The sequence below is a fragment of the Geotrypetes seraphini genome, chromosome 1 (genome assembly GCF_902459505.1).
Source record: "Geotrypetes seraphini chromosome 1, aGeoSer1.1, whole genome shotgun sequence".
Classification (NCBI taxonomy): domain Eukaryota; kingdom Metazoa; phylum Chordata; class Amphibia; order Gymnophiona; family Dermophiidae; genus Geotrypetes; species Geotrypetes seraphini.
The window spans coordinates 120,237,518-120,264,684 of NC_047084.1; the positions used below are offsets into that span (position 1 = coordinate 120,237,518).

At 46.1% G+C, this 27,167-nt stretch overlaps 1 protein-coding gene across 7 annotated transcripts in view; it reads right to left on the bottom strand.

Annotated features, from left to right (window-relative positions):
* LOC117356989 (long-chain-fatty-acid--CoA ligase ACSBG2-like) overlaps window positions 1-27,167 on the bottom strand; it is a 151,547-nt gene that overhangs the window by 11,832 nt on the left and 112,548 nt on the right. For all 7 annotated transcript variants that reach the window (XM_033937060.1, XM_033937051.1, XM_033937088.1 and 4 more), the window contains 4 exons: window positions 25,817-25,966; window positions 8,512-8,673; window positions 7,349-7,530; window positions 2,674-2,907 (listed from right to left, as the gene is read on the bottom strand). In XM_033937060.1, the coding sequence (XP_033792951.1) occupies window positions 2,674-2,907; window positions 7,349-7,530; window positions 8,512-8,673; window positions 25,817-25,966 (728 nt within the window). The remainder of the gene's footprint in view (window positions 1-2,673; window positions 2,908-7,348; window positions 7,531-8,511; window positions 8,674-25,816; window positions 25,967-27,167) is intronic.

Below are 27,167 nucleotides of genomic sequence, written 5' to 3' on the forward strand. Positions count from 1 at the left end.
AGAACTTACAAACAAAAGAAAGAATTTCGGACATTTTCAAAGAGAGTAAGAAATGAGTATGGTTATTTATTTGGGGTAGTTAGCTTTAATGAGAGGTGGTGTTTGAAACTTGCGGTTTATTTCTTTTTTCAAGTCTTGTAGTCGAGGGATGCCGTCAGTAGATTGGCAATTTGGTTGTCTAGTTTGGCTGCTTGAGTGGCTAGTAAGCCATCATATAGTTTTTTCCATTTGATTTCCTTAATTGGGGGTATGAGAATGGGGTATGAGTTTTCCTATGTCTGGTTGAGGTGTTGTGGATGAGGCGGTTATTCAGGTAGCTTGGACTGTCTCTGTATAAATAGTAGACAGTAGAATTTGAATTGTATTCTTGCTGGGATTGGAAGCCAGTGCGATTTGAGATATGCTTCTGTAATGTGGTCATGATGAAGGTAGCACAGGGTCCAAAGTTTGTTTGTTTATTTTTCACCCGCCCTTATCCAGGGCGAGTTACATATTAACATACAAAATAAAAGATTTACATTTATCATACAAAACACTTCGGAGACACACTATAACAAATTACATACTTACATAACAAATCAAATTACATATAACATACACGTCACATTAACGACGAATATCATTTAAGGCCAAACCCACACATACATCAAAATATAAAATTCCATAAGTCATACAAGATGCTTCAATAACAGACATCAATTAACCAAATAAACCAAACCATCGAACACCTCCATGACCAGCACTCAAGAGTCATCACTCCTTCTCCCTCAACCAAACTCAGACCTTACATTTCATTTTACATAACAGATGTCTTTTCAACAGTTTCCTAAAGTTCTGAATATTTTGCTGCTGGTGAATGTTATCTGGAGACCCTATATGGCAAGGTGATATTTATTATCATATATAGCATGACCACAATTTTACCGTTCAGCAAAACCAGTAATAGATTTTTTCCAATGTTTTGATTTCAGACATTGAGAGGGAGAGTTTCAAGTTCAAGTTTATTTAAGTTTGATATAACGCTTTAAATACCAAAGCGGCAAACATTGAACAAAATTTATAATAAAAAGAAAAAAAAATTTTACATATTAGCAACGTGGGAAGAAGACAACATAAATACATGCTATAAGGGAAATGAATGGGATACATTTCATAAAAATAAAAGGAGGGGGGATGGGAAAACCAAAAGGGAGAGGGGAATTATCTGAAATATGCCTGTTGTCTAAGTCTCATATATGTTTAGTCCTAGTTACAAATCTCAAACATCTTTAAAACGAAAAGTTTTGAGACTAGATTTAAACTTGCTGGGGTTATTTTCCTGTCTCAGGCCCAGAGGAAGAGCATTCCACAAAGTAGGCGGAACCACTGAATAAATAGTCTTACGTGTGGTATCATAAAATAATTGCCGAACCGAAAGGACTGCTAGAAGATGCTGCTGTGATGAACGAAGGGAACGAGATGATTCATATGGAATCAACAGCCTATCGATAAAGGGGTGTGATTGGTTTGGACTGAGAAAGGTAGGCAAAGAATTTTGAGTATAATTCTGGGGAAGCGACCTTTCAATTGACTGTTTTCATGGCCAGGGATAACTGCCTTAACAGATTTTTTTGTTGGGTTTATCTTTCAGGAATACTACATACAGATTGATATCTGTTCATTTTATTAAATGTATTCCCCCCCTCCCCATCAGATAGTCATTTTAAGGGGGGGTTGTTTTTGTTTAAGTAACCCTATACTTGCAGGGGAGCTTCAAGAAAAAGCATCCACAGCAAATATATCCTCAGTTTTGTTCAGAATTTACTATCCTGAATATCAGGGATCTATAATATACAATCCAAAGCAAAACAAAGCTGTGGAAACGAACAATGTCCAAATCTTCATTTTATTTCTTAAAAAAATATTAAGCACTGTCCACATATGTATTAAATGGACCCAACATGGGCCATATTTCGGTAAAACAACTTCCTCAGGGGTCCTAGAGTATTAGTAAACACACAAAGGTAATAAATAAATAAATGAAGGAATGGAACTATCTATTACTATGGAGTGTGCGGAAAGACAAATGGTGCCAACTAAATATGTAAAGAGAAATAAAAACGTGATAGTAGAGATGTTGGAAGAAATAAAAACAATAGACAGACGACCATAACAGAAAGTGGACCTCTGGATGTGAGCGGAAAGTCATGCAAAGCCCCTAAGGCTTTTCGTTGGATCTATAATATAGACACAGGTAAGGGAGGCAGGTTGAACTACGTTTGTAGATAGGCCGAAAAGGGTCACATTACGAAGGGACACTGCAAACCAGACCGGAAACAGCGTTCAAGGAGGAAAGAGACAACTAGATGTATACATTGGGAAAAAGGAAAGTCTAGAAGTGTTGCATTTCATCTCGGTAAATCAACACAACAGGAAAACTAAGCTTCTGACCACAAGATAAGAAATGCATGCAATACAGACTCATAAACTTAGGGTGAGACGCTAAACTCTTCTTCAGATGTTTCTTAAACGTTGAAAGATCAAATTCTTGATCACTTCCAATACATTGTCTGCCACACCCATTATTCTAAGAATCTTACTCATAGCATCGTATGCACTTATAAGCATGAGCGATATTTTAAATCATCCATTCCTAGAAATCACTGGATATGAGTCCAAAACAGATGTGCTCACCTCATGATGCGGAAGGCGCTGGATAGCGACATCGTATGTGGACCGGTACACTCGCTCATCCCATAGATCTCAAACAGCAGTATATTGAGGCTCATGAAATATTCCAGAGTGTCCTTGGTGATGGGAGCAGCTGACGTGAGGCATATTCTACATCGATCCAACCCAAGAGCTAGAGCAACACGCTTAAACACCAGGATGTTGGCCAGCGTGTAACCCCAGGGTACATAGTTACTCCTGAGAAAGAAGGGAATACACAAGACATTCAGCCTAATGAGCCAACGGTAACTCTCCCAGGTGAGCTGTACTGCCTCCGCCCCCTTCTCAGCAGCTGGGACTGGGTACAGCATTGCCAGATGTGTTAACAGTTAACATAGCTGTTTTTTTTAAGATGGTATGCACAAGTTCCTGGAGTCGAAAGTCTATTGAGAAACATGGGGGAAGCCACTACTTGCCCTGGTATCGGTAGCATGGAATGTTGCTATTTGGGATTCTAGAATCTCGACACTCTGACATCCTGCTTGGAATCTTGATACTCTTTGGGGTTCCAGAGTGTTGCTAATATTTGGGTTTTTGCCAGATACTTGTGATCTGGATTGGCCACTCTAGAAAACAAGGATAATGGGCTAGATGGACCATTGGTCTGACCCAGTAGGGCTCTTTTTATGTTCGTATGAGTGGAAAATGTAGATCAAGTCTAGAAACAGATAAGGTCTTCTCCTACCCTCCTGCCACTAACATGAGGGAGTCTTAGCGCAGATTCTTGGCCTGACTTTCAACTAGTGAAGCTGAAGGGCATCCTCGTAGCACAAAAGCTGTGCAGACATCAGTGATCATTGCCATTGCACTGAGATGTGCAGAAGTATTCAATGCTGAACCTGGAGGCAGAGAGCACCGAGCACACTATCTAAAGTGTTAGATAAAAGAACTTAGTTCAATGAACAATGATAACCACCAGTTTTTCCTTCTGGAACTAAGACTGCCTGCCTGTTTTCCCAGATTAGCGTTCCAACCATGCATGTGCAATGCAGGCTAATGAGTAGATGCCTCCATGTACATGAACTGTTTATTTAAAATATTTAAAGCCTGTACATGTAAATATCCAAGCGAGTAACGATAGTGTTCACACAGCTAACATTTTGCAAATGATTTAGTCACTATATTGGATAGTTCTAATGGACTGGGACACTCCAACACATGCAAAGAACATCAGAATAGCCTTACTGGGTCAGACCAATGGTCCATCAAGCCCAGTAGCCTGTTCTCATGGTGGCAAGTCCAGGTCCCTAACTATTTTATTTATTTTAGTATTTATATACCACTTATAGCCCAAGTGGGTTTTACAGTCAAGTATTTTTCCTTATCTGGCCAAAACCCAAAGAATAGCAACATTCCATGGCTTCCCCCCCCCCCCCCCCATGTCTCTTTCCATAACAGACAATGGACTTTTCCTCCAGGAACTTGTCGAAAGCTTTCTTAAAACCAGTTCCTGTGGGAAGACAGTGCGGTTCCGTGATGGTCCAGTGTATGGTTCCTCCTTGCTATTGCATTTGTGATACTTAAAGAAGGTTTTCATGTATCCTATATAATAAAACCCTAAGCGCGCATGCGCACTTAGGGTTTTGTGATCCCTGCCGCCGTGTTTTCTGATCCGTGGCTGAATTCTATTTTAGAACACGGCGGCAGGGAACAGCATGGCGAAGGAGAAGGGCAGGCAGAGGAGGGCCGTGAGCAGGTTGGAGAGCGACAGTGACAGGATGAAGGTGTTGGTGACAGTGTGGAGCGGGAAGGCGAGGGGGGGATAATAGATTACCATCAGAGAAAGCAGCCTCGCAAAACGCGACTACGTTCGACTAGTGTCAGGTTTAACTGAATAGAAAAGCGCAGGGAGAAAAAGTCCCGCAAATACCGCTTCCAATCTTGCGCATAAAGCTAACTCGGCCCGAGAAAGTCGCTCTCTGTTCTCACGATAAACGCCCCTTCGCGTACAATCGCCTGATTGTAAAGAAAATGGAAATCAAGTATTGTCGCTTTTTTATTAGCAAACAGGAGCTAAATCTACAGCAGTTCAAATATTACACAAACTTGACTGCGAAGAATTGCAACGCTGTGCAGCAGCTTACGAGGAGCTGACCGTGTGCTTCCACAGCTCCTTTATTAGTAGGGACTGGAAGGAGGCTGCAAACTTTTCTGTTGCCATCAAAGACTAGCCAATGACTGTTGTAACCATCCTATATAATAAAACCCTAAGCGCGCATGTGCACTTAGGGTTTTATGATCCCTGCCGCCGTGTTTTCTGATCTGTGGCCGAATTCTATTTTAGAATACGGTGGCAGGGAACAGCATGGCGAAGGAGAAGGGCAGGCAGAGGAGCGCCGTGAGCAGGTTGGAAAGCGGGAGACAGAAAAATGATGAGCAGCACGAGTGCCTGAGTCACCACGGCCAGCCCTTGCAGGAGGAGGCCCCCGCCGCTAACCGCCAACGCCTTTCCTATCTCCTGAGCCGCATACTCACTGCCCCGATTGCTGGCCGCGGTGGCTGCCACTGCGCTCAGGGTGAAACCGCCCAGTACTGCGTGGATCAAGGCTGGGCTCGGGGGTAAATTGTAGCGCACGCTCCGTCAGGTTGGGCGGTGAGGCGAGGTGCACCTGCAGCTCCATCGGGCGCGGTGACGGCAGGGCGCAGGGAGGCAGCATCACTCGGTGGTGCGGGAAAATTCCGCATCACATCCACCACGGCGGCTGCTTGCTCGCTGTATTGTCTAACCCCTCCCCCTCTCTTTCTTCCAGGTGGTTTGGACGGCTGGCAACGTAGACAGCTGTTGCCAATGCAAACGAAGCTTCTATTAGTGCAGGGAACTAGGGCTGGGGTGGGAAGGAAATTGGACCCAGATAGGAGAAGGCAGGAACTCGGTTCAGGTAGGTTGTTTCTTCACTGCCTCAAGTTAATTAGTACACACTACTAATGCCATAAGAGGGCTGCATTGAGAAAAGGCTAATTGTATTGTAATTCCTTTACAAAAGTACAAGTATTGGTTAAGGTTTAATAAAGTATTGATTATCCTCTATATTAAAACCCTAAGCGTGCATGCGCACATAGGGTTTCGTGTTCCCAGCCACCGTGATCTCTGGGTCTGTGCCGAATTCTGTTTTAGAACACGGCGGCAGGGAACACTCTGGCAACCCCCCCTCCCGCCCTCACTCACCAACCGCAGCCACTCCTCTTCAAAGCAGCCTGCTGAGGTTCGCCGGCTGGCTATAGTGAACCTCGCAGGCCACTCTCCACCTGGTAGCACGTTCCCTCTGACGTGATCGCGTTAGAGGGAACGTGCTACTGAGGTGGAGAGCGGCCTGCGAGGTTCGCTACAGCCGGCCAGCAAACCTCAGCAGGCTGCTTTGAAGAGGAGCGGCAGCAGTTCGTGCCGATGGGAGGGAGGGTAAGAACAGCTGCTATCTCAATAAAAATTATTTTTAAAAAAGAAAAACAGGCATGGCAGGGGGAGAGGGGCCAGGGAGAGACACAGACAGAAAGAATGGCAGATAGACAACATCCAAGGAGAAAGAGACAAAGAAAATAAAACAGACAGACAGACATCTACTCTAGCACCCGTTAATGTAACGGGCTTAAACACTAGTTATTTATATAATGTTGTTTCTTTTATTAATAAATTGATTATGATGAGATTATGTGGTGGTAATTAAAGTATTTATGAATGTCTAGAGAACATTGGGAACAGTGTCCAGCTTTATCTCCTGAAAGCACTTTCAAGCGAAACAGTCTGGGGTCTAAACTAAACTAAAACTTAGCTTTGTATACCGGGTCATCAACCAAAGGAAGCTCGACACGGTTAACAATAATTAATTTAAAAAATATACCAAAATTGCAAGAGAATCAATTTTTAAAATATTTTGCAAATGGGAAAGTTTTTAAAGATTTGCGGAAGACTTGGAAAGGACTAGGGCACCGCAAGCTTAAAGGAAGTTCATTCCATAGTTGAGAGACTAAAATACGATTCCTTTGATTCCTTTCCTAGAAGGGAAGAAAAGCTTAAATCGTTGGGTACCTCTCGCATAGGAAAATCTGTAAACGTTCCATGATAGAGGAACAAAAGGAGCAAAGGTGAAAAAGACATCTTTAACAACCACGGACTGCATGAAACACTTGCATGAAAAGTGTGGACTTATTTTATTTATTTAAAATGAGGAACAAAAACATACAAAATATGTTAAAAAAAACAAACACAAGACAGTATTATGTACAAAATATAAAAGAATATTTAAACATTCTTAGAGCTAGGACCCCAAAAAATGCTCATACAGCAAAGTCTTCAACCCTTTTCTAAAATGCAAAAGCGTAGTGGTTTGGCGCAGAGCTAAAGGTTGGGAATTCCTGGACTGAACACATTGACTTGCAATTGCTCAAAAGTCGCACCACCATTAATGACGGAACTTCCAAACAAATTTTGTCAGAGGACCGTAACTCGCGTGAAGGACAATTCCACTGCAACAAAGAGTGAACACTCAATGGACAGTTAAATTGAAGCACTTTGAATTTTAAACTCAATCCGCAACCAATGAAACTCAAAGTATTGGTGTTAAGAAGAGATAGACATTGACCATACATACCAAGAGAGTTCCCTTGAAATTTTCCACCCTACTTCAGACCAACACCAACCTACCCATTCATACGATTGTAGTTGGCCTGCAGCCCAATACTCCTTGCCCAGGCAGCCACCTTCCTCTGGATAAAGGATGACTTGGCACTCACTGCTCTTATCTTTTCTTGAATTTTCTCCCAGACCCGTGGTACCCCTAGAAATAAGGTTGGGCGCACTTCCTGAAGCGTGGTGACCAGAGAACCCTGAAATCAGGTCAAAGGAAAGAATATAGCCAATGCAACAAGTAACTGGTCAGTCCTGAAAGACTGTGCTTTGCTATAGTATTCATCTTATATATCCCAAAGATTAGTACACCGACTGCTTATATAACTACTGTATATCTGACTGTGCACAGTTTAGTAACAGGAGGTCAGATAAGGGTAACTTGTCTATGCTCCACCTCCACTCATTAGGCAAAAGAAGCCACAGGCTTATCCCAGGCTAAGTCGTGGAGTGTCAGAGGCCAGATGGCTAAAGCATTTCATCCGGTGTGGGGAGGGTGGAGGGCAGAAATGGGAAGTCTGAATGGACTTCTTTCAAATGTTAGTCCTAGTTTTACCTCACTGAGGCTAGAAAGAGTAGAATGACGTCCAAAGATACGAGGGATCTTCAAAAGGTTTCTGCACTTATTTTTTAAACACTAATACCTCACAAGCAAATTATAATCACTTTTCCACATAATCACCCCGTTTTGCCATACATTTTTCCCAGGGTCCCTCTTACCACTTCTCCCACCCAACCATTTTCTGCAAAAATATGAAAGTACAGAAAGTTGTTGAAGAACCCTCATACAATGACCTAAGATCAGAACTGCCTTATTCTGGCCTTTGACGTGAAGCCTACTAGCAAGTCCTTCTTACTATCCCATCCACCCTGGCAGCGAGCAAGGAGGCTGGCATCTGACACCTCACCAATTCCATCATGAAATTGAAGTACTCTGAACCCTTTACGGGCTGATAAACTCCATCTCCAGAGGTACTAACTGCAAATGATGGAGGCCAAGCCCTCCAGTAACCATTACTTCAGAATGAAATTGGGGGAGGGGGGTTGAAGCCAAGCCAACAGAGCTTTCTAAAAAGGACTAAAGTATACAACGTCATTTGTTGACCAAAGCAGATAGCCTATATTAGGTACTAACAATCCGAACAGCCACTACAAGATTAGGCAGGGCCCGGGACTCTTACCTTCAGAGCATCTGGTGGTGCAAAATAGGTGGTTCCTCCACAGGCCATGGGGCCCCAGATGTCCTTAAGCTGGGCTGCCACGTGGCTCAGGGGCAGATAGCTAACTGTGATTTCCTGCCCCAACTCCATCGTCTTTCCAATTGTTTTGGTTGTCCAAGTCAGCTGCAGCCGCAGAGAGAAGGATTCGTTACATAGATCATGAATGGTCATCCTAATGCCTCTTGCCCACTGATCACCAACTCCCTTAATCATTTCACCAGATGTTTGATAAGACTTTTAAGGGGACAGCTATTCAATTTCATTCCCACCCCCCTAAAGTCTCAAGAGCCTGGGCACGATGGACCACTGGTCTGACCCAGCAGCGGCAATTCTTATGTTTAGACTATGAACGTCTCGTCCAGGAACTTTCCAAAACTTTTTTAAAAACTGGCTCTGTTAAGTGCTCTTACCACATCCTCTGGCAACATGTTCCAGAGCTTAACTAATCCTTAGTGAAAAATATTTCTTCTTATTGATTTTAAAAGTATTTCCCTGTAATTTCATCAAGTGGCCCCTAGTCTTTGTCATTTTTGGTGGAGTGTAAAAACAAACAAACAAAAAAAAGAATATGAAAAGGGATGGTAAACAAGACTAAGGGCTCCTTTTACCAAGATGTGCTAGCATTTTTAACGTGTGCTAAACCCACGCTACGCTTCTAGAACTAATGCCAGCTCAATGTTGGCGTCAAGGTCTAACGCGTGCTATTCCAATGCACCTTTGTAAAAAGGAGCCCTAAAAATGTTATAATGCCTCTGCGTGGCTCAATGGTGTGACTTCACTGTGTATTGCGTTCAGTTCTGGTCTCTATCTCAAAAAAAGATAATGGCACTAGAAAAAAGTTCAAGTTTTCAGTCTACACGTGTTAACTTTGAACAGTTTAATGTTATCTGCAAATTTAATCTCACTCGTTCCAGTTTCCAGATCATTTATAAAAATGAAATAGCATCAATCTCAGTATGGATCCCTGTGGCACTCCACTACTTACCCTCCTCCACTGAGAAAATGACCATTTAACCCACCCTGTGTTTCCTGTCCTTCCTTGGCTAACTCTGTCCCATTAAACCATATTTGTCTAAGGGCTCCTTTTACTAAGCCGCGTTAGGGCTTTAACGCGCGGAATTACATGCGCTCATTGCCCCATGCGCTAGACCTTAATGCCAGCATTGAGCTGGCGTTAGTTCTGGAAGCGTAGCGCGCGGTAATTTCCTGTGTGCGCTAACAATACTAGCGCACCTTAGTAAAAGAAGCCTAAGTGTTCTGTAATTTTGTTAGTTTTTTTTTTGTAATGGTTTCAGCTATTTTTCCCGGCACTGAAGTCAGGCTCTTTGGTTTGTAATTTCAGAGATCACTCAAGAACTCTTGTTTAAAACTTGGTGTAACATTAGCCATCCTCCAATCTTCAGGTACTGCAGACAATTTTAGCAATACGGTTATAGATCCTGTTCAATGTGTTTGTGAGGTTTGCCTTTTTGTGGATGACACCGAGGAGGGAGTGGAAAACATGAAAAAGGAGCTGCAAAAGTTAGAGGAATGATCTAATATCTGGCAACTAAAATTCAATGCAAAGAAATGCAGCAACGCATTTGGGGATTAATAATCGGAAGGAACAGTATGTGCTTAACACTCCCTCACTGCTGTCAGATACCTAGACCCGCTATAATCTCCTGTCTAAATTAGATTGTAAGCTCTTCTGAGCAGGGACGATCTATATTGTATGTTAAAATGTACAGCGCTGTATACGCCTTTCAGTGCTATAGAAATAATAAAAGGTAGTAGTAGTAGGCTGCTATGGGGAGAGGGACCTTGGGGTGATAGGGTTAGATTCACTAAGCAAACCGATCGTGTACTGATCGGTTTGTGACCCCTTTGCGACCCGATTTTCCTCCGACTCGATCCGATTCGTGCATGCAAATGAGGGGAAACGCCATGCAAAGTAGGATGATACAAATCTGGGTCACCGACCGGACCGGCCGATCAACAGAAGAAGCGACCTCTGGGGACCAGACGCTCACGTCCTTTCCAACTCTCCTGCCAGCCCTGCAGCCCTGAAATAAACCTGCTCTCTGCCACCCCGAACTGAGGCCCTCTGCCTCCCTGACTCTCCTGCCCTTCCCCCACAGTGCAAGCCTGTGGTTTTAACCCGCAGGTTTAAAGCGGGTTAAAACCACAGGCTCACAAAGTATAAAAAAGTGAAAAAGCAGAAAAGCAGCTCTGTAAGCATGCGCAGACCATCTACAGACAAAGAAGATGGTCTGCGCATGCTTTAGGATCGCTCATTAGCGATCTGTGTGGTCGGTGGGGGGAGTTTCTCCCATCGCCCCCATTAGTATGCTGACTCTCTGTGAATTCATCAGCCTGCCGTGGATCAGGCAGGTAAGTGAGTCTAGACCATAATGTCTGAAGATCTAAATGGAGGAGAGTAAACAGTGGAGTGCCACAGGGGTCTGTACTGGGACCGGTGCTATTTAACTTATTTATAAATGATCTGGAAATTGGAACAATGAGCGAGGTGATTAAATTTGCAGATGACACTAAACTGTTCAAAGTTGTTAAAACGCTTGCAGATTGTGAAAAATTGCAGGCGGACCAACAGGAATTTGGAAGACTGGGCATCCAAGTGGCAGATGAAATTTAATGTGGACAAATGCAAAGTGATGCACATTGGGAAGAGTAACCTGAATCAGTTATCGGATGCTAGGGTCCACCTTGGGGTTTAGCGCCCAAGAAAAGGATCTCGGTGTCACATGTGGCGGCAGCCAAAAAAGCAAACAGGATGCTGGGAATCATTAAAAAAGGGATGGTTAACAAGACTAAGGATGTTATAATACCCCTGTATCGCTCCATGGTGCGACCTCATCTGGAGTATTGTGTTCAATTCTGGTCTCCTTATCTCAAGAAAGATATAGTGGCGCTAGAAAAGGTTCAGAGAAGAGCAACAAAGATGGTAAAGGAGATGGAACTCCTCTTGTATGAGGAAAGACAAACGGTTAGGGCTCTTCAACTTGGAAAAGAGACAGCTGAGGGGAGATGTGATTGAAGTCTACAAAATCCTGAGCGCAGTAGAACGGGTACAAGTGGATCGATTTTTCACTCCATCAAAAATTGCAGACTAGGGGACACTCAAAGTTACAGGGAAATACTTTTAAAACCAATAAGAGGAAATTTTTTTTCACTCAGAGAATGGTTAAGAACATAAGAACATAAGTAGTGCCTCTGCCGGGTCAGACCAGAGGTCCATCCCGCCCAGCAGTCCGCCCCCGCGGCGGCCCAACAGGTCATGACCTGCCTTAATCACCAGAAGGGGCCCCCTTGCCCCCTAGGTTTCTCATCTTCCCATCAATGTCCTAACCCTCCGGCCTTGCACCTGCACGACCTGGTGAGCTGTCTATACTTATGCAACACCCCAGCACCTCCCTCAGTACCCCACGATCCCCTTTTCCCTCAGGAATCTGTCCAATCCTTGTTTGAATCCCTGTACTGTACTCTGCCGGATCACTTCCTCCGGGAGCGCATTCCATTTGTCCACGACCCTTTGGGTGAAGAAAAACTTCCTTGCATTTGATTTGAACCTATCTCCCTTCAGTTTCTCTGAGTGCCCCCTCGTACCTGTCGTCCCTTTTAGTCTGAAGAACCTGTCCCTGTCCACCCTCTCTATGCCCCTAAGTATTTTGAAGGTCTCTATCATATCCCCCCTGAGCCTCCTCTTTTTCAGAGAGAAGAGCCCCAGTTTATCCAGCCTCTCGGCATATGGGCAGTTTTCCAGCCCTCTTACCAGTTTCGTTGCCCTCCTTTGGACTCTCTCAAGAACTGCCATGTCCTTCTTGAGGTGCGGCGACCAATATTGAACGCAGTATTCCAGATGTGGGCGCACCATCGCTCGATACAGCGGCATGATGACTTCCCGCGTCCTGGTTGATATGCCCCTCTTGATGATACCCAGCATCCTGTTGGCTTTCTTCGAGGCTGCTGCACACTGTGCAGATGGTTTCATGGATGGATCCACTAGCACACCCAAGTCTCTCTCAAGTCCGGTGTCTTCCAGCAATCTCCCCATTTTATACTCGAACAACGGGTTCTTTTTCCCTATGTGCATGACCTTGCATTTATCTACGTTAAAGCGCATTTGCCATTTGTTTGCCCAGTCCTCCAGCTTATCGAGGTCCCTTTGCAGTTCCTCACACTCCTCCCTGGTCCTAACTCTGGCGCAGAGTTTGGTATCGTCTGCAAATTTTATAACCTCACACTTTGCCTCTGTTTCCAGGTCATTGATAAATATGTTGAAGAGTAGCAGCCCCAGCACCGATCCCTGCGGCACACCGCTCGTGACTTCCCGCCAGTCAGAATATTGGCCCTTTACTCCGACCCTCTGTAGTCTACCTGACAGCCAGTGCTTGATCCATCTGTGTACATCCCCGCCCACCCCGTGGTTCCACAGCTTCCTAAGCAGCCTTTCATGTGGCACCTTGTCAAAGGCCTTTTGAAAATCGAGGTAAATGATGTCTATGGGTTCCCCTTTGTCCACCTGACTGCTTATTCCCTCAAAGAATTACAGAAGGTTTGTCAGGCACGACCTTCCCTTACAGAATCCGTGCTGGCTTGTCCGCAGTAGGCCATTTTTCTCGATGTGCTCGCAAATGCTGTCCTTGATCATTGCTTCCACCATCTTCCCTATAACTGAAGTCAGGCTCACCGGCCTGTAGTTCCCGGGGTCACCTCTCGATCCCTTCTTAAAGATAGGTGTGACATTCGCCAGTTTCCAGTCCTCTGGTACCTCTCCATTTTTCAAGGATAGGTTGCAAACATGCTGGATTGCGCCCGCTATTTCCTGACTTAGTTCCTTTAGAACCCTTGGGTGGATCCCGTCCGGTCCCGGTGATTTGCCGCTTTTCAGTCTGTCAATCTGCTTGAGGACATCCTCCCGACTTACCTCTATATGCCCCAATCTTTTGGCCTGCTCCCCACTCATGAGCTCCTCTGAGTCCGGTATATTGGACGTGTCCTCGCTCGTGAAGACCGACGAGAAGAACGTGTTCAACCTCTCAGCTACCTCTTTATCCTCCTTAATCACTCCCTTCCTATCCCCATCGTCCAATGGCCCCACCTCCTCTCTCACTGGTTGCTTCCCTTATATGTAACTGAAGAATGCCTTGAAGTTTTTCGCCTCCCTGGCCAGCCCCTCCTCGTATTTCCCTTTTGCTTTTCTAACCTCTCGGTGGCATTCCTTTTGGCATTTCATGTGCTCCTGGTGATTTTCCTCCGTTGGATCCCTCCTCCATTTCCGGAAGGACACTTTCTTGTCACTGATTGCCCTCTTTACTTCAGGTGTCATCCAAACCGGGTCTTTTGACCGCTTGTTCTTGCGGCCTTTCCTGAAACCGGGGATGTACAGTTTTTGCGCTTCCTGCAGTGTGTCCCTGAGAAGGGTCCAGGCGCTCCCTACAGTCTCCATCCTAAAGCCGTTCCTGAGCTTCCTTAAGCTCTGGAATGCATTGCCAGAGGATGTGGTAAAAAGCAGATAGCGTAGCCAGTTTTAAGAAAGGTTTGGACAAGTTCCTGGAGGAAAAGTCCATAGTCTGTTATTGAGAAAGACATGGGGAAAGCCATTGCTTGCCCTGTACTGGTAGCATGGAATATTGCTACACCTTGGGTTTTGGCCAGGTACTAGTGACCTGGATTGCCACTGTGAGAACGGGCTACTGGGCTTGATGGACCATTGGTCTGAACCAGTAACACTATTCTTATGTTCTTAAAGGTGAAAAAACTGCGTGACAAGGCGGTGGCTGTTGCAAGAAGGATAAAGAGAGGTGTAACCAGTAGAAGAAATAAGGTGTTGATGACCCTGTACAGGTCGTTGGTGAGGCTCCACTTGGAGCCTTGTGCTCAGTTTTGGCGACTGTATCTGACAAAGGACAGAAGACTTGAAGTGGTCCAGAGGAGGGTGACGAAAATGATAGGAGGTTTGCACCAAAAAATGTATGAGAAGAGACTGAAAGCCCTGAATATGTATACCTTAGAGCACAGTTCTTCAACCCCTGGTCCGCAAAAAAGTCTTGCCGGTCCGCGAAGGATTCAGGACCCCGCCGCAGCAAAATGTGCTGGCATCAGCTGACGTGCAACTTCCTGTTGCCGTCGCTATGCCGGCACTTCTGCCTGCCACCACCGACTCCTGCCGCGTATGTCTCCGCACCCCCAGAAAAGCAGCGGCAGGTCTGTGTGCTTTTAACTTCGGCACACAGCTGCCCCTAGGCAGTATTTTAGCGCGGTTTCATGAGGCAGCCTCTGGGCCTTTGGTAGGCCGGCCCACATCACATCATCGAAGCGGGCCGGCCTACCAAAGGCCCCGAGGCTGCCTCATGAAACCGCGCTAAAATACTGCCTAAGGGCAGCTGTGTGCCGAAGTTAAAAGCACACAGACCTGCCGCTAGCCTACATCGAGGAAACATTTGCTGGAGAGGGAAGGAGGGAAAGGAGTAGAGGTGCTCCTGGACAAGGAAGGAGAAGGGGCTACTGCTGGCAGGGGAGAAAGGAAAGGGAAGGGACGAGAATTACTGTTGGATAAGGGGAGGAGGAAAGGGCAGTGGCGTACCTAGGGGAGGGCGGGGGGGGCGGGCCGCCCCGGGTACCAGCCCTAAGGGGGTGTTCCCGGCCTTGCCGTTCAGTCCCCCGCCCCCCCCGAAGGACCGCTCGCCCCACTGACCTTCCTGCACCACCTGTGAAGCAGCCCGCAGCAGGATCGCGAAGTCAGCGTCAGCATCCCTGCGCTGCTTCCTGCGCCGCAATCCCGCCCCTCCTCTGACGTCAGAGGAGGGGCGGGACCGTGGCGCAGGAAGCAGCGCAGGGATCGCTGACGCTGACTTCGCGATCCTGATGCGGCTGTTCATAGGTGGTGCGGGGAGGCCAGGGGGGCGAGCGGTCCTTCGGGGTGGGTCGGGGCATCAGGCCTTCAGGGTGGGGCGGGCGGGCAGGCAAGCAGGCTTTCAAGGGGGAGGGGGGTGACAGGCAGGCAGGCCTTCAAGGGGGGACAGGCCTTCGGGGGGGGGGTGCAGACCTTCAAGGGGTGCAGGCCTTCAAGGGGGGCAGGCAGGCCTTCAGGGGGGTGCAGGCCTTCGGGGGGGGTGTAGGCCTTTGGGGGGGTGCAGGCCTTCAAGGGGGGGGAACAGGCCTTCAAGGGGGGAAAGGCAGGCAGGCCTTCAAGGGGGGGGACAGGCCTACAAGGAGGGGGACAGGCCTTCAAGGGGGGGTGCAGGCCTTCAAGGGGGGTGCAGGCCTTCAAGGGGGAGACAGGCCTTCAAGGGGGGGAAAGGCAGGCAGGCCTTAAAGGGGGGACAGGCCTACAAGGGGGGGACAGGCCTACAAGGGGGTGGGACAGGCCTTCAAGGGGGGACAGGCCTTCGGGGGGGTGCAGACCTTCAAGGGATTGCAGGCCTTCGGGGGGGGGGGGGTGCAGTCCTTCAAGGGGGTGCAGGCCTTCAAGGGGGGGAAAGGCAGGCAGGCAGGCCTTCAAGGGGGGGACAGGCCTACAAGGGGGGGAGAAGCTACAAGGGGGTGGTACAAGCCTTCAAGTGGGGGACAGGCCTTCGGGGGGGGTGCAGACCTTCAAGGGAGTGCAGGCCTTCGAGGGGGGTGGTGCAGGCCTTCAAGGGGGTGCAGGCCTTCAAGGGGGGACAGGCCTTCAAGGGGGGAAAGGCAGGCAGGCCTTCAAGGGGGGACAGGCCTACAAGGGGGGGAGAAGCTACAAGGGGGTGGGACAGGCCTTCAAGTGGGGGACAGGCCTTCGGGGGGGTGCAGGCCTTCGGGGGGTGCAGACTTTCAAGGGGGGGACAGGCAGGCAGGCCTTCAAGGGGGGGACAGGCCTACAAGGGGAAGGGACAGGCCTTCAAGGGGGGTGCAGGCCTTCAAGGTGGGACAGGCAGACCTTTAAGGGGGGACAGGCCTTTGGGGGGAGACCATGATTTAGAAGTACACGGAGGGAAGGGGGTGTTCAAAGAGACATGCATATGCCAAACTTTGGGGGGGGGAAGAAATAATGGGTCTGAAAATAGAGGAGAGGGAGAGAGATGATGGACCATGGGATTTAGGGAGGGAAGGAACAGAAAGGGAGAGAAATTGGACACAAGGGATGGTGTGGAGGAGGGATAGAGATACTGGATAGGAGGGTAATTAGGAAAAGAAACGGAGAGATGGTGGACTCTGGGATGGTGGGGAAGGAGGGAGAGATGCCGGATGAAAGGGTATTTAAGAAAAGGTGGATCTGTGGAGGGAGATGAAAAAAAGGAAAGATACCAGACTTCCTGGGAAGGGAAGGGAAATGGAAAGGGAGGACAGAGTTGGCAGATGGATGGTTAGCATGCAGAAAGAAGGAGACCCTGGCAAGCAAGTTATCAGAAGAAAACCAGAGCCTTGGACCAACAAGATTTGAAATATAACCAGACAACAAAAGGTAGAAAAATTAATTTTATTTTCTGTTTTGTGATTATAACATGTCAGATTTGAAATGTGTATCCTGCCAGAGCTGGTGTTGGACTGCAAACGTGAGCTAGGATTTAACAGAAAGAGGAAAAGTCCTTTTTGTTTCTTTATTTTATTTACACCACAGCGCCAGTGTGGTTAGGAGAAGCCAAAGGGGGTGAAAAAGCTATAAAACCCACCAGGAGTTTTGAAAAAAATCACCCAACTGGGCAGGAAAATCGAATTGAAAAACCAATTCAATAGGGCTGAATCGAATCAAAATTTTTTTTTCCTGTATCTGGCAGCATTAGTTTGCGCTACTGTCTTAGACTTTAGGACCTGGGATTGGGGAGAGATGGCATCCTCAGTACTTTATAATGCAAGTGAAACGAGGATTTGGTCAGACTTTTGAAGGGTCTGCAGAAAAAAAATATTGTATAGGCCGGGGACATGAGACAGCAGGAAATGGGAACTTTTCTTCCTTCTATTTTTGTGAATGGAAAGGCTGAGGATGTCAGAGAGGTCAGTTAAAATATGTGCTTTATAAGAAAATATAATAATGTGTTTTATAAAGTTTATAGCATAGCTGGCCTACCCAGTGAGGTGTTCCTAGTGGTGATGGTGGCAGCGTGTCAATGTGTTGAGAGGAAGAGGTGGTCTGGGAAATTCTGCTGAGCAAACTCCGGGCCCATTTCCACCCCCCAGTTAGTCCACTCCACTCAACTGATTCACACACTGAGTGGGTCTTTGGGTGTTGTTTTGGGATCTCTTCCAGTGGTTTATCTCCTTCTGGTCCAAGGAAGGAAACTTTGTTATCCTTAGCATTGACCTACAGAATATGTTTGTAACAGCGCTGCTTGTGTGGCATTAGGCTATGTAGTGATCGAAAGAAAAAAACAGACCTTTGCACATTTTTGCACTATATGGTGGGTGTATGAGGAGATTCACATTTCCTGCACAGCTAAGTCCATGTGAAGTTACCTTGTGCTGTATTTGACATCTAGCAAGGTCTCTGTTTGAAAGGAAAGATCTAAACTTAAAAATGAAGTGGCCAGAAGTTATGGTAAAAGCAGATAGTGTAGCTGGTTTTAAGAAAGATTTGGACAAATTCCTGGAGGAAAAGTCCATAATCTGTTATTAAGACATGGGGGAAGTGTCTGCTTGCCCTGGATCGGTAGCATGGAATGTTGCTACTCTTTGGGTTTTGACCAGGTATTAGTGTCCTGGATTGGCTACCATGAGAATGGGCTACTGGGCATGATGGACCATTGGTCTGACCCAGTTAGGCTATTCTTATGTTATGTTCTCATCTGTAGAGGCCTTTGTTTTCACTTCTTATTTTAATGTATTTTTTTTCTGGGAACTTATCAGTGTTTTTTATAATGGGAACAAAAATGGAAGAGAATTAATGTGTGTGGAATGGGGGGTAACTAATTTCTTCAGCTAAATAATTCAATCCACTTCAAACAGACATAGGAGAACTTGTGCACCATTCACACACCCTCCAACCAAAAACGTCAAAAGAAAAAAACTGTTCGACAACCTCCTAGCCATTCGAGCTGCAACACTCGACCCCCAACTCTACAACCAATTGATATCAACCACAGACTGCAAAACCTTCAAAAAGAAATAAAAACCCTTCTATTCAAAAAACACATAAAACCGAACTAACACAATCAGAACTGTCCCAAGCATCACCTGCAACTACTCCATATGTACTTCTAATGTCATGACAATTTAGACATAATTTATGTTATGTTATGTTTGGAATAATGGTTACATATATGAGGTTCAATAAAAGAAAATTTTCACTGCCTGTTTCTATTCTGACCATTTATTCCATTTCATGGTTATTGCAAAAAAAAAAAAAAAAAAAAAAATTTTTTTTACATGGGGGGGGGTGTCAAAAAATGATGGGCCCCGGGTGCCACATACCCTAGGTACGCCACTGGGAAAGGGAGAAGGGGTACTCCTGGGCAAGGGAGGAGAAGGGGCTACTGCTGGCAGGGGAGAAAGGAAAGGGAAAGGACGAGAATTACTGTTGGATAAGGTGAGGAGGAAAGGGAGAAGTGGTACTCCTGGTGTGACATTTCCGCTCCCCGAGACGGTCATGTCAGAGCAAAACCTCGGTCTCAAGCTCTCACTCGAGACCAGGCTCTCTCTGAAAAGGATCAGCAAGAAGATCCTGAGAGCCCAGCTGCCTATCCTGAGCCTTCTAACCTAGAGCAGTGCCCAGAATATAGGATAACTCCACGGACCAGGAAAACCTCCAGCCACACTAGGAGGTTTAATCAAGCTCCCAGTGATATTCTGCCCTGTAGCCTGAGGGGGAGCCCAAGAACACACAAGCTAGGCCCACAGACACCCAGTGTAGGGCGTGGCCCTAGGCCTTTTAAGCAGCTCTCCTGAGCATTAGAGGAGGCGGCCCAAGAGAGTCTGGCAGAGAGAGTTCTCCGGGCCAGGAAAAGGCCAGACCTCACTCCGGAGCCAATGGAGTGTGAGGCTTCAATACCTCTGGAACCAGCAGAGCAGCTGGATTACCCTAAAAGCATGGACCTGGATGAAGGGTGTATGCCGGAGTCCGTTATGGGAGAAGCCATGGATGTGGGCTTGACAACTGGCCATTAAACACTGCAGGTACGAAGCTACCCAGAAATAATAGTGAAGAAGAGTTTAGAAGAACTAAATGTTGATTTTTTGTGAGGTACAAACAAGCTTAGAGCAGGGCTGCACCAGCTTGATTGTTTTACTACCCTGCAGCTGTGCAGAAGCTCAAGGGGAACTACAAGACTGTGAGCTAATCAGGGCTGACACGGGAGGAGCCTGCAGTAAGGCTTGAGTTTTGTTTTGGTTCCTGCTTAAAGTTTACTTTATAACCACAAATGCAAATACCTGGTGAAGAAACTGGACTGTGTTGATGGGTAAGCCCAGGACTCAAGCTCACGGCTTGAGAATTTCTTAAGAGAGACTACTGGTGCTGGGTTTTTGTTTAAGAGACTGTGGGGCAAAGTAGAGAAAGCACTAAAACCTGGACTGGAATTATACTTGACAGAAAGCTTGCTGTGCTTTCACCGGATCGGGTGAAAGTTAAAAGGATTTCAAAATTTCTTTTTTTCTTTTTGTTTTTCTTTCTTTGCCCTGTTTTGGAGAAGCCAAGAAACTTGAACTGTAATAACTGCTTATGTGATTGCTAGTTGGTGTGTTAAGTGACTAATTAAACTTTACACATTATGTTTGGTTCAACTTGACTCACGGTGCTTTATTTTTGGGGCAAAGCCCGGATAGTGAGACACCAGTGAGGTCTCCCCCTTTGGGAGCCACGTCAAGAGTGTACTACCCCCCTATCTGGGGTCTTCTTAGCCATACCAAGACCCCGGTAGGTGACACTGGACAAGGGAGGGGAAGGGGCTACTTCTGACAGGGGAGAAAGGAAAGGGAAGGGACGAGAATTACTATTGGATAAGGGGAGGAGGAAAGGGAGAAGTGGTACTCCTGGACAAGGGAAGGGAAGGGGCTACTTCTGACAGGGGAGAAAGGAAAGGGAAGGGACGAGAATTACTGTTGGATAAGGGGAGAAGGAAAGGCAGAAGTGGTACTTCTGGACAAGGGAGGAGAAGGGGCTACTGCTGACAGGGGAGAAGGGAAGGGATGAGAATTACTGTTGGATAAGGGGAGGAGGAAAGGGAGAAGGGGTACTCCTGGACAAGGGAGGGGAACAGCTACTTCTGACAGGGGAGAAGGGAAAGGGATGGGATGAGAATTACTGTTGGATAAGGGGAGGAGGAAAGGGAGAAGGGGTACTCCTGGACAAGGGAGGAGAAGGGGCTACTGCTGACAGGGGAGAAGGGAAAGGGAAGGGATGAGAATTACTGTTGGATAAGGGGAGGAGGAAAGGGAGAAGGGGTACTTCTGGACAAGGGAGGGGAAGAGCTACTTCTGACAGGGGAGAAGGGAAAGGGATGGGATGAGAATTACTGTTGGATAAGGGGAGGAGGAAAGGGAGAAGGGGTACTCCTGGACAAGGGAGGGGAAGGGGCTACTTCTGACAGGGGAGAAAGGAAAGGGAAGGGACGAGAATTACTGTTGGATAAGGGGAGGAGGAAAGGGAGAAGTGGTACTCCTGGACAAGGGAAGGGAAGGGGCTACTTCTGACAGGGGAGAAAGGAAAGGGAAGGGACGAGAATTACTGTTGGATAAGGGGAGGAGGAAAGGCAGAAGTGGTACTTCTGGACAAGGGAGGAGAAGGGGCTACTGCTGACAGGGGAGAAGGGAAGGGATGAGAATTACTGTTGGATAAGGGGAGGAGGAAAGGGAGAAGGGGTACTCCTGGACAAGGGAGGGGAAGAGCTACTTCTGACAGGGGAGAAGGGAAAGGGATGGGATGAGAATTACTGTTGGATAAGGGGAGGAGGAAAGGGAGAAGGGGTACTCCTGGACAAGGGAGGAGAAGGGGCTACTGCTGACAGGGGAGAAGGGAAAGGGAAGGGATGAGAATTACTGTTGGATAAGGGGAGGAGGAAAGGGAGAAGGGGTACTTCTGGACAAGGGAGGGGAAGAGCTACTTCTGACAGGGGAGAAGGGAAAGGGATGGGATGAGAATTACTGTTGGATAAGGGGAGGAGGAAAGGGAGAAGGGGTACTCCTGGACAAGGGAGGAGAAGGGGCTACTGCTGGCAGGGGAGAAGGGAAAGGGAAGGGATGAGAATTATTGTTGGATAAGGGGAGGAAGAAAGGGAGAAGAGGTACTCCTGGACAAAGGAGGGGAAGGGGCTACTGCTGACAAGGGAGAAGGGGAAGGGAAAGGGAAGAGAGTTACTGTTGGATAAGGAGAGGAAGAAAGGGAGAAGGTACTGCTGGAACATTGGAAGGAAACAGCTGGCAAGGAGATTAGAGGAGGGGAAGGAGACAGGATGGAATGGAGAGATCAGATGAGGGAAAGGGGAGAGACAGAGGAATGACAAGGTAGAGAGAGATTGATGCTGGGAAGGGGGGCTCAGATGAAAAATAAGGAAAGAAGGACAAAGATGCTAGATCTGGTGTAGGAGAGAGGGGCATAGAAAGAACGCAGATACCATATGGGAGGGGTAGGGGTAGGGGTAGAGGGCAGACGCTGGATGGAAGAGAGTGAAAAGACGATGAAAGCAGAAACCAGAGACGACAAAAGGTAGAAAAAAATAATTTTATTTCTATCTTGTGATTAGAATATATCAGATTTAAAATATGTATCCTGCTAGAGCTGATGTTAGACATAACTGGGGAGTGCAAAGCTCAGGCAGTGCGTCTTTAGCTTCCAGCTGGCTTAGGGCTTTCTCTGACCAGGAGGCAGTTGCCCTAGTTGCACTCCCCCTAACACCATTCCTGTCATGTGTGACTGTGGTATTCTGTTAGCATGATATTTGTGTAGCATTCTGTAATAATTTGGCTTATTCAGTTTTCGTGATAGTAGAGGGGATATATGTGAAGGGGAGGGGAGACGGGGGTTTTGTTGATCCTTGCCTTGTATTATTTATATTTATAAAATGACAATTGTACAGAATATTGTTTCTTTTTATACTTTAATAAAATATGTTCAGTATAAAATCATAACTATTTGAGGCTTGTGCGGATGGGATCAAATGGTTAACGGGACCGAGCTCACGAGGACAGGGCGGCAATGGGTTTTTTTAAAATTTCAGTCTTATTAGTTTGCCGGTCCACGAAATAATTATTTTATTTCCGCAGGTCCATAGGTGTAAAAAGGTTGAAGAACACTGCCTTAGAGGAAAGGAGGGGCAGGAGAGATACGATTCAGACGTTCAGGTACTTGAAAGGAATTAACGTAGAACAAAATCTTTTCCAGAGAAAGGAAAATGGACATAATTTGAGGCTGAGGGGTGGGAGACTCAAGAGCAATGTAATTCTTCTTTACAGAGAGGGTGATGGATGCCTGGAACGCACTCCCGAGAGAGGTGGTAGAGAGGAAAATAGTGACAGAGTTCAAAAAAGCGTGGGATGAACACAAGAGGATCTAGAATCAGAAAATAATAGTAAATATTGAAGAACTAAGGCCAGAACTGGACAGACTTGCATGGTCTGTGTTCATATATGGCTGTTTGGTTGAGGATGGGCTGGGGCGGGCTTCGATGGCCGGGTTGGTTTAGATGGGCTGGAGTGAGTTTTGACAGAGACTTCAGTAGATGGAACCTAAGCACAGTACTGGACAGAGCTCTAGATTCTTGCCCAGAAATAGTTAAGAAGTAAAAAAAAGTAAACTGAATCTGGTTGGGCAGGCTGGATGGACAATTTGGGTCTTTATCTGCTGTCATCTACTATGTTACTAGCAGCAGATCAACAATTTCATGTTTGAGTTCCTTCAGTACTCTGGGCTGTATACCATCTGGTCCAGGTGACTATCACTAATTTGTTGATTTGGCTCGGTATGTCTTCCAGGTTCAGCAAGACTTTTCAGTTCCTCCACATAGTCACCCTTGAAAAAAACATTTCCTGTTTAGGTAAATCCCCTTACATCTTCTGTAAAGATCAAAGAAAAAATTCATTCAGTCTCTCCACTATGGCCTTATCCTCCTTAAGCACCCCTTTTGTTCCTTGATAACCCAACAGTCTCATGGATTTCCTCATAGGCTTTCTGCTTGTGATATGCCTGAAAAAGTTGTTACTATGAGTTTTTGCCTCTTTGGTAAATTTCTCTTCATATTGTTTCTTAGCTTTCTTCATCAATGTTTTGCATCTAACTTGCTAGTGCCTATGTTGCTTCTTATTTTCTTCATTTGGATTCTTTTTCCATTCTTTGAAGGATATTCTTTTGGCTCCAATAGGCTTTCACTCCACGCTAGCTTTTGTATGCTCTTTCCACCTTTGTTAATACACGGAATACATCTGGTCTGGGAGTTCCATGATGGTATTGTTAAACAACATCCATGTCTGATTTAAATTCTTAACCTCTGCTGCCGATCATTTTTTCATCTGTCTGCTCGTTCTGTCCTGGGGACAGTAGGACAACTATACCCATTTATTCCTTCTCTTCACACATTGAATTTCTATCCATACGGATTCCACACTGTCATGCAGAATGTTTATTTTGTCTGATTCAATTCCCTCTAACATACAGTGCAACCCCCCCCCCCCCATTTGATCTACTCTATCATTGCAATATCATTTGTACCCCAGTAACAATGTCCCATTGATTGTCCTCCTTCCACCAGGTCTCTGAGATGCCTGCTATATCTACCTCTTCATTTAATGCTATTTACTTTAACTCCCATTTTATTTTTTAGGCTTCTAGTATTTATATACAGATACTTCAAATTGTGTTTTTTTTCTTTGCATGTACAGGCTGCTCAGAATTTGACAGGGATAATTTGCATCCTTAATTCTGCTTCCCTCTTAAACACTCCTGGCTTTCTTTCACCATTATTGAAGCTTTTCTAGTAGGATTCCCTAAATGTCCCATTTCAATAATATCCTTCAAGGATACGCCACATTGAACCATCCACTCCTGAGCAACCTTTAGCTCCCCTTCCCCACCCATCTTTGAGAAGCTTTTAAACTATCTCCTTTTTAAATGTTAGCACCAGCAGCCTAGTTCCATCCCAGTTAAGGTGGAGTCTGTCCTTTTGGAATAGGCTCCCCCTTTCCCCAGAATGTTACTCAGTAACAAATCTAAATCCCTCATCCCTGCATCATCATCTCAACCACACATTGAGACTTCTGTATGCAGGACCCAAGAGGCAGGCAGAGCTCAAACGGGGAAATGCTAACCTGAAAGTTCTGGATTTCAGCTTTCTACCTAAAATTTATCATCCAGAACCTCCTTCCTATATGTTCTTATTTCATTGGTACCTACGTGTATATAAAGACAGTTAGCTTCTCCCCAGCACCACCTAAAATCCTACTTAGGTGACATGTGAAGTCTGCCACCTTTGCACCTCACGTCCACCATCCACTCAGCTATCTACATGCCACCTAATCAAATCACCAACAGTTGTCCTAACCCTTCCCTCTTGGGCAGAAGCCCCTGGAAACATCCTTGGGTTAAAAGGATATTACATCCTCTTGTGGGCAAGTTCTGGCTATAGGATTATTTCCTACCGCACCAGGGAGATGCTTTCCTTTTAGGAGACCTCCTTCCTCCAAAACCTCACAGGTGCTGCCAGACCGGATGTGGGACATCTCTACAATGTCCCTAAAGGTTTACTCTATGTACCTCTGTTTCATCTCTTCCGCTACTCCAGCCACAAGAGAATGGACTCATTTTCTGAGAGCAAGAAGTTCTTTGCATCGAGCACCAACTTCTTGCCAACTACATGTGATACTGGATAGCACCCCTCTCACTGCTGGACTGTCTGCATCTTAGTGTTATTGAGCTGTTTAATTAAACTTGTTAAGGTACTAGGAATATTAGATTAGTATAAAGAGCCTTAGGATTATATTGATAGCAGCAGGAGCACTCTTCTACTGAGGCAGAGGGACAAAATATGCTGCCGGTTCATGACACCTCCCTGTGCTCTGTGTCTGGCGCAACACAGGTTGCGGACCAGGGTCCTCAGGTAACATGGCCCGTATGTCTTGCCCCCTCTCATTGAAGAGGGCAGCTAAGATTTCAGAACCCTTTGCTCTTTATTGAAAACTAAGCCCCCCACCCTCAGTCCTATACTGTCCCTTATTTGTAACTTTGAGAAAAGTTTGAGGAAAAAAAAAAAAAAAAGAGAAAAGGCTGTGTAATTAAATTCCTTATCATTAAGTGGATACATTTTCCTTAGAGCTGCTCCTCTAAAGACATTTTGGAAAGGAACTGGAGTCACGACACACGTATACTCACATTGTCATGGCTGATCATCACTCCTTTGGGGCTTGCTGTGGTCCCTGAAGTATAGATCAATGTACAGCATTGGTTGGCTTTCTGGGAGGCGATTATTTCATCCAAATGTGAATCTGGAATATCTAATCCCAGCTGCATAAACTCCTTCCACTGCAACGGAAGAAAGGTGACCGTCAGAAGTTAATACACAGAATACAGCAACATGACTCCTGTTGCACATAGGTGAAACCTAAAAACATGGTCATAACTTTTTGCTGAAGGTTCCATACCAGTTTCTTTTCACCATGTTCCGTCTCCTTCCCCCCCCCCCCATAATTGCAGTTCTGTCCCGACAGAGGTATGCAATTAGCCAGGTATTCAAGATATCCCTAACAACTATACGAGAGATTTGCATACAACAGAAGTTCATGAAGGTGTCAAATACTCAGGGGCAGATTCTCAAAACTAAAATCTGCCTTTTTTAAAAACTTTATTTAAATCAACTTGAAACGAGCTACAAGCAATGGCAGCATACCACTATACAAACACAAGGGTATCATAGCACTATAGAAAAACAAAGCAACAAATTGCCAAGCGGCAATGAAGTGGAAACACCAGGAAGTCAGCAACACCAGCCCCAAGTTGAACCAAATTTTTCAATTTTCGTCCCACACCACCCCCTCTCTCCACTTCCCCTAGAGAAACAAACATTCAGTGAGGGCCACTTCTGGAAGCAGCAGAGAAACTCCCAGGTAGCCATTTCTAGCTTACTATTTGTCCACTGGAACAAAACCGGTGGCTCTGTGGCCATCCACAGGTGTAAGATCACTTTGTTAGCCAGTAAAGTGCCCACCATAAGGAAGCGGCATTCAGCCTCTCGGTAACCCTGCTGTTCCAATTCAGAGATAAGACCCAACAAGAGTATCCTAAAAGACCATTTGCTTGCCCCTACATTTACTAATCTGCGCATTACGGAGTGGTTTATACTGAAGCTCCTGAAGAGTAACATTAGGACCCAGGGAGGCCGCCAAGGTAAAACCAAGAGCAAGATCCCGATCTAAGACTTCCTCTCCCAGCTAAGCCTCCCAGAATTGCGCCAAGGCAGAAAGAGATGGTACAGGGCACCTATCTCTTCCCATGGTATACCACAACGATAAGCAGTTAAGGGAAGCAGAAGTACCCATAAAGAGATGGTCCAATTCCGTGAACACGAGATAGGAGCTAGCCCCCCTAACCCAAAGAATTGCGCCAAGGCAGAAAGAGATGGTACAGGGCACCTATCTCTTCCCATGGTATACCACAACGATAAGCAGTTAAGGGAAGCAGAAGTACCCATAAAGAGATGGTCCAATTCCGTGAACACGAGATAGGA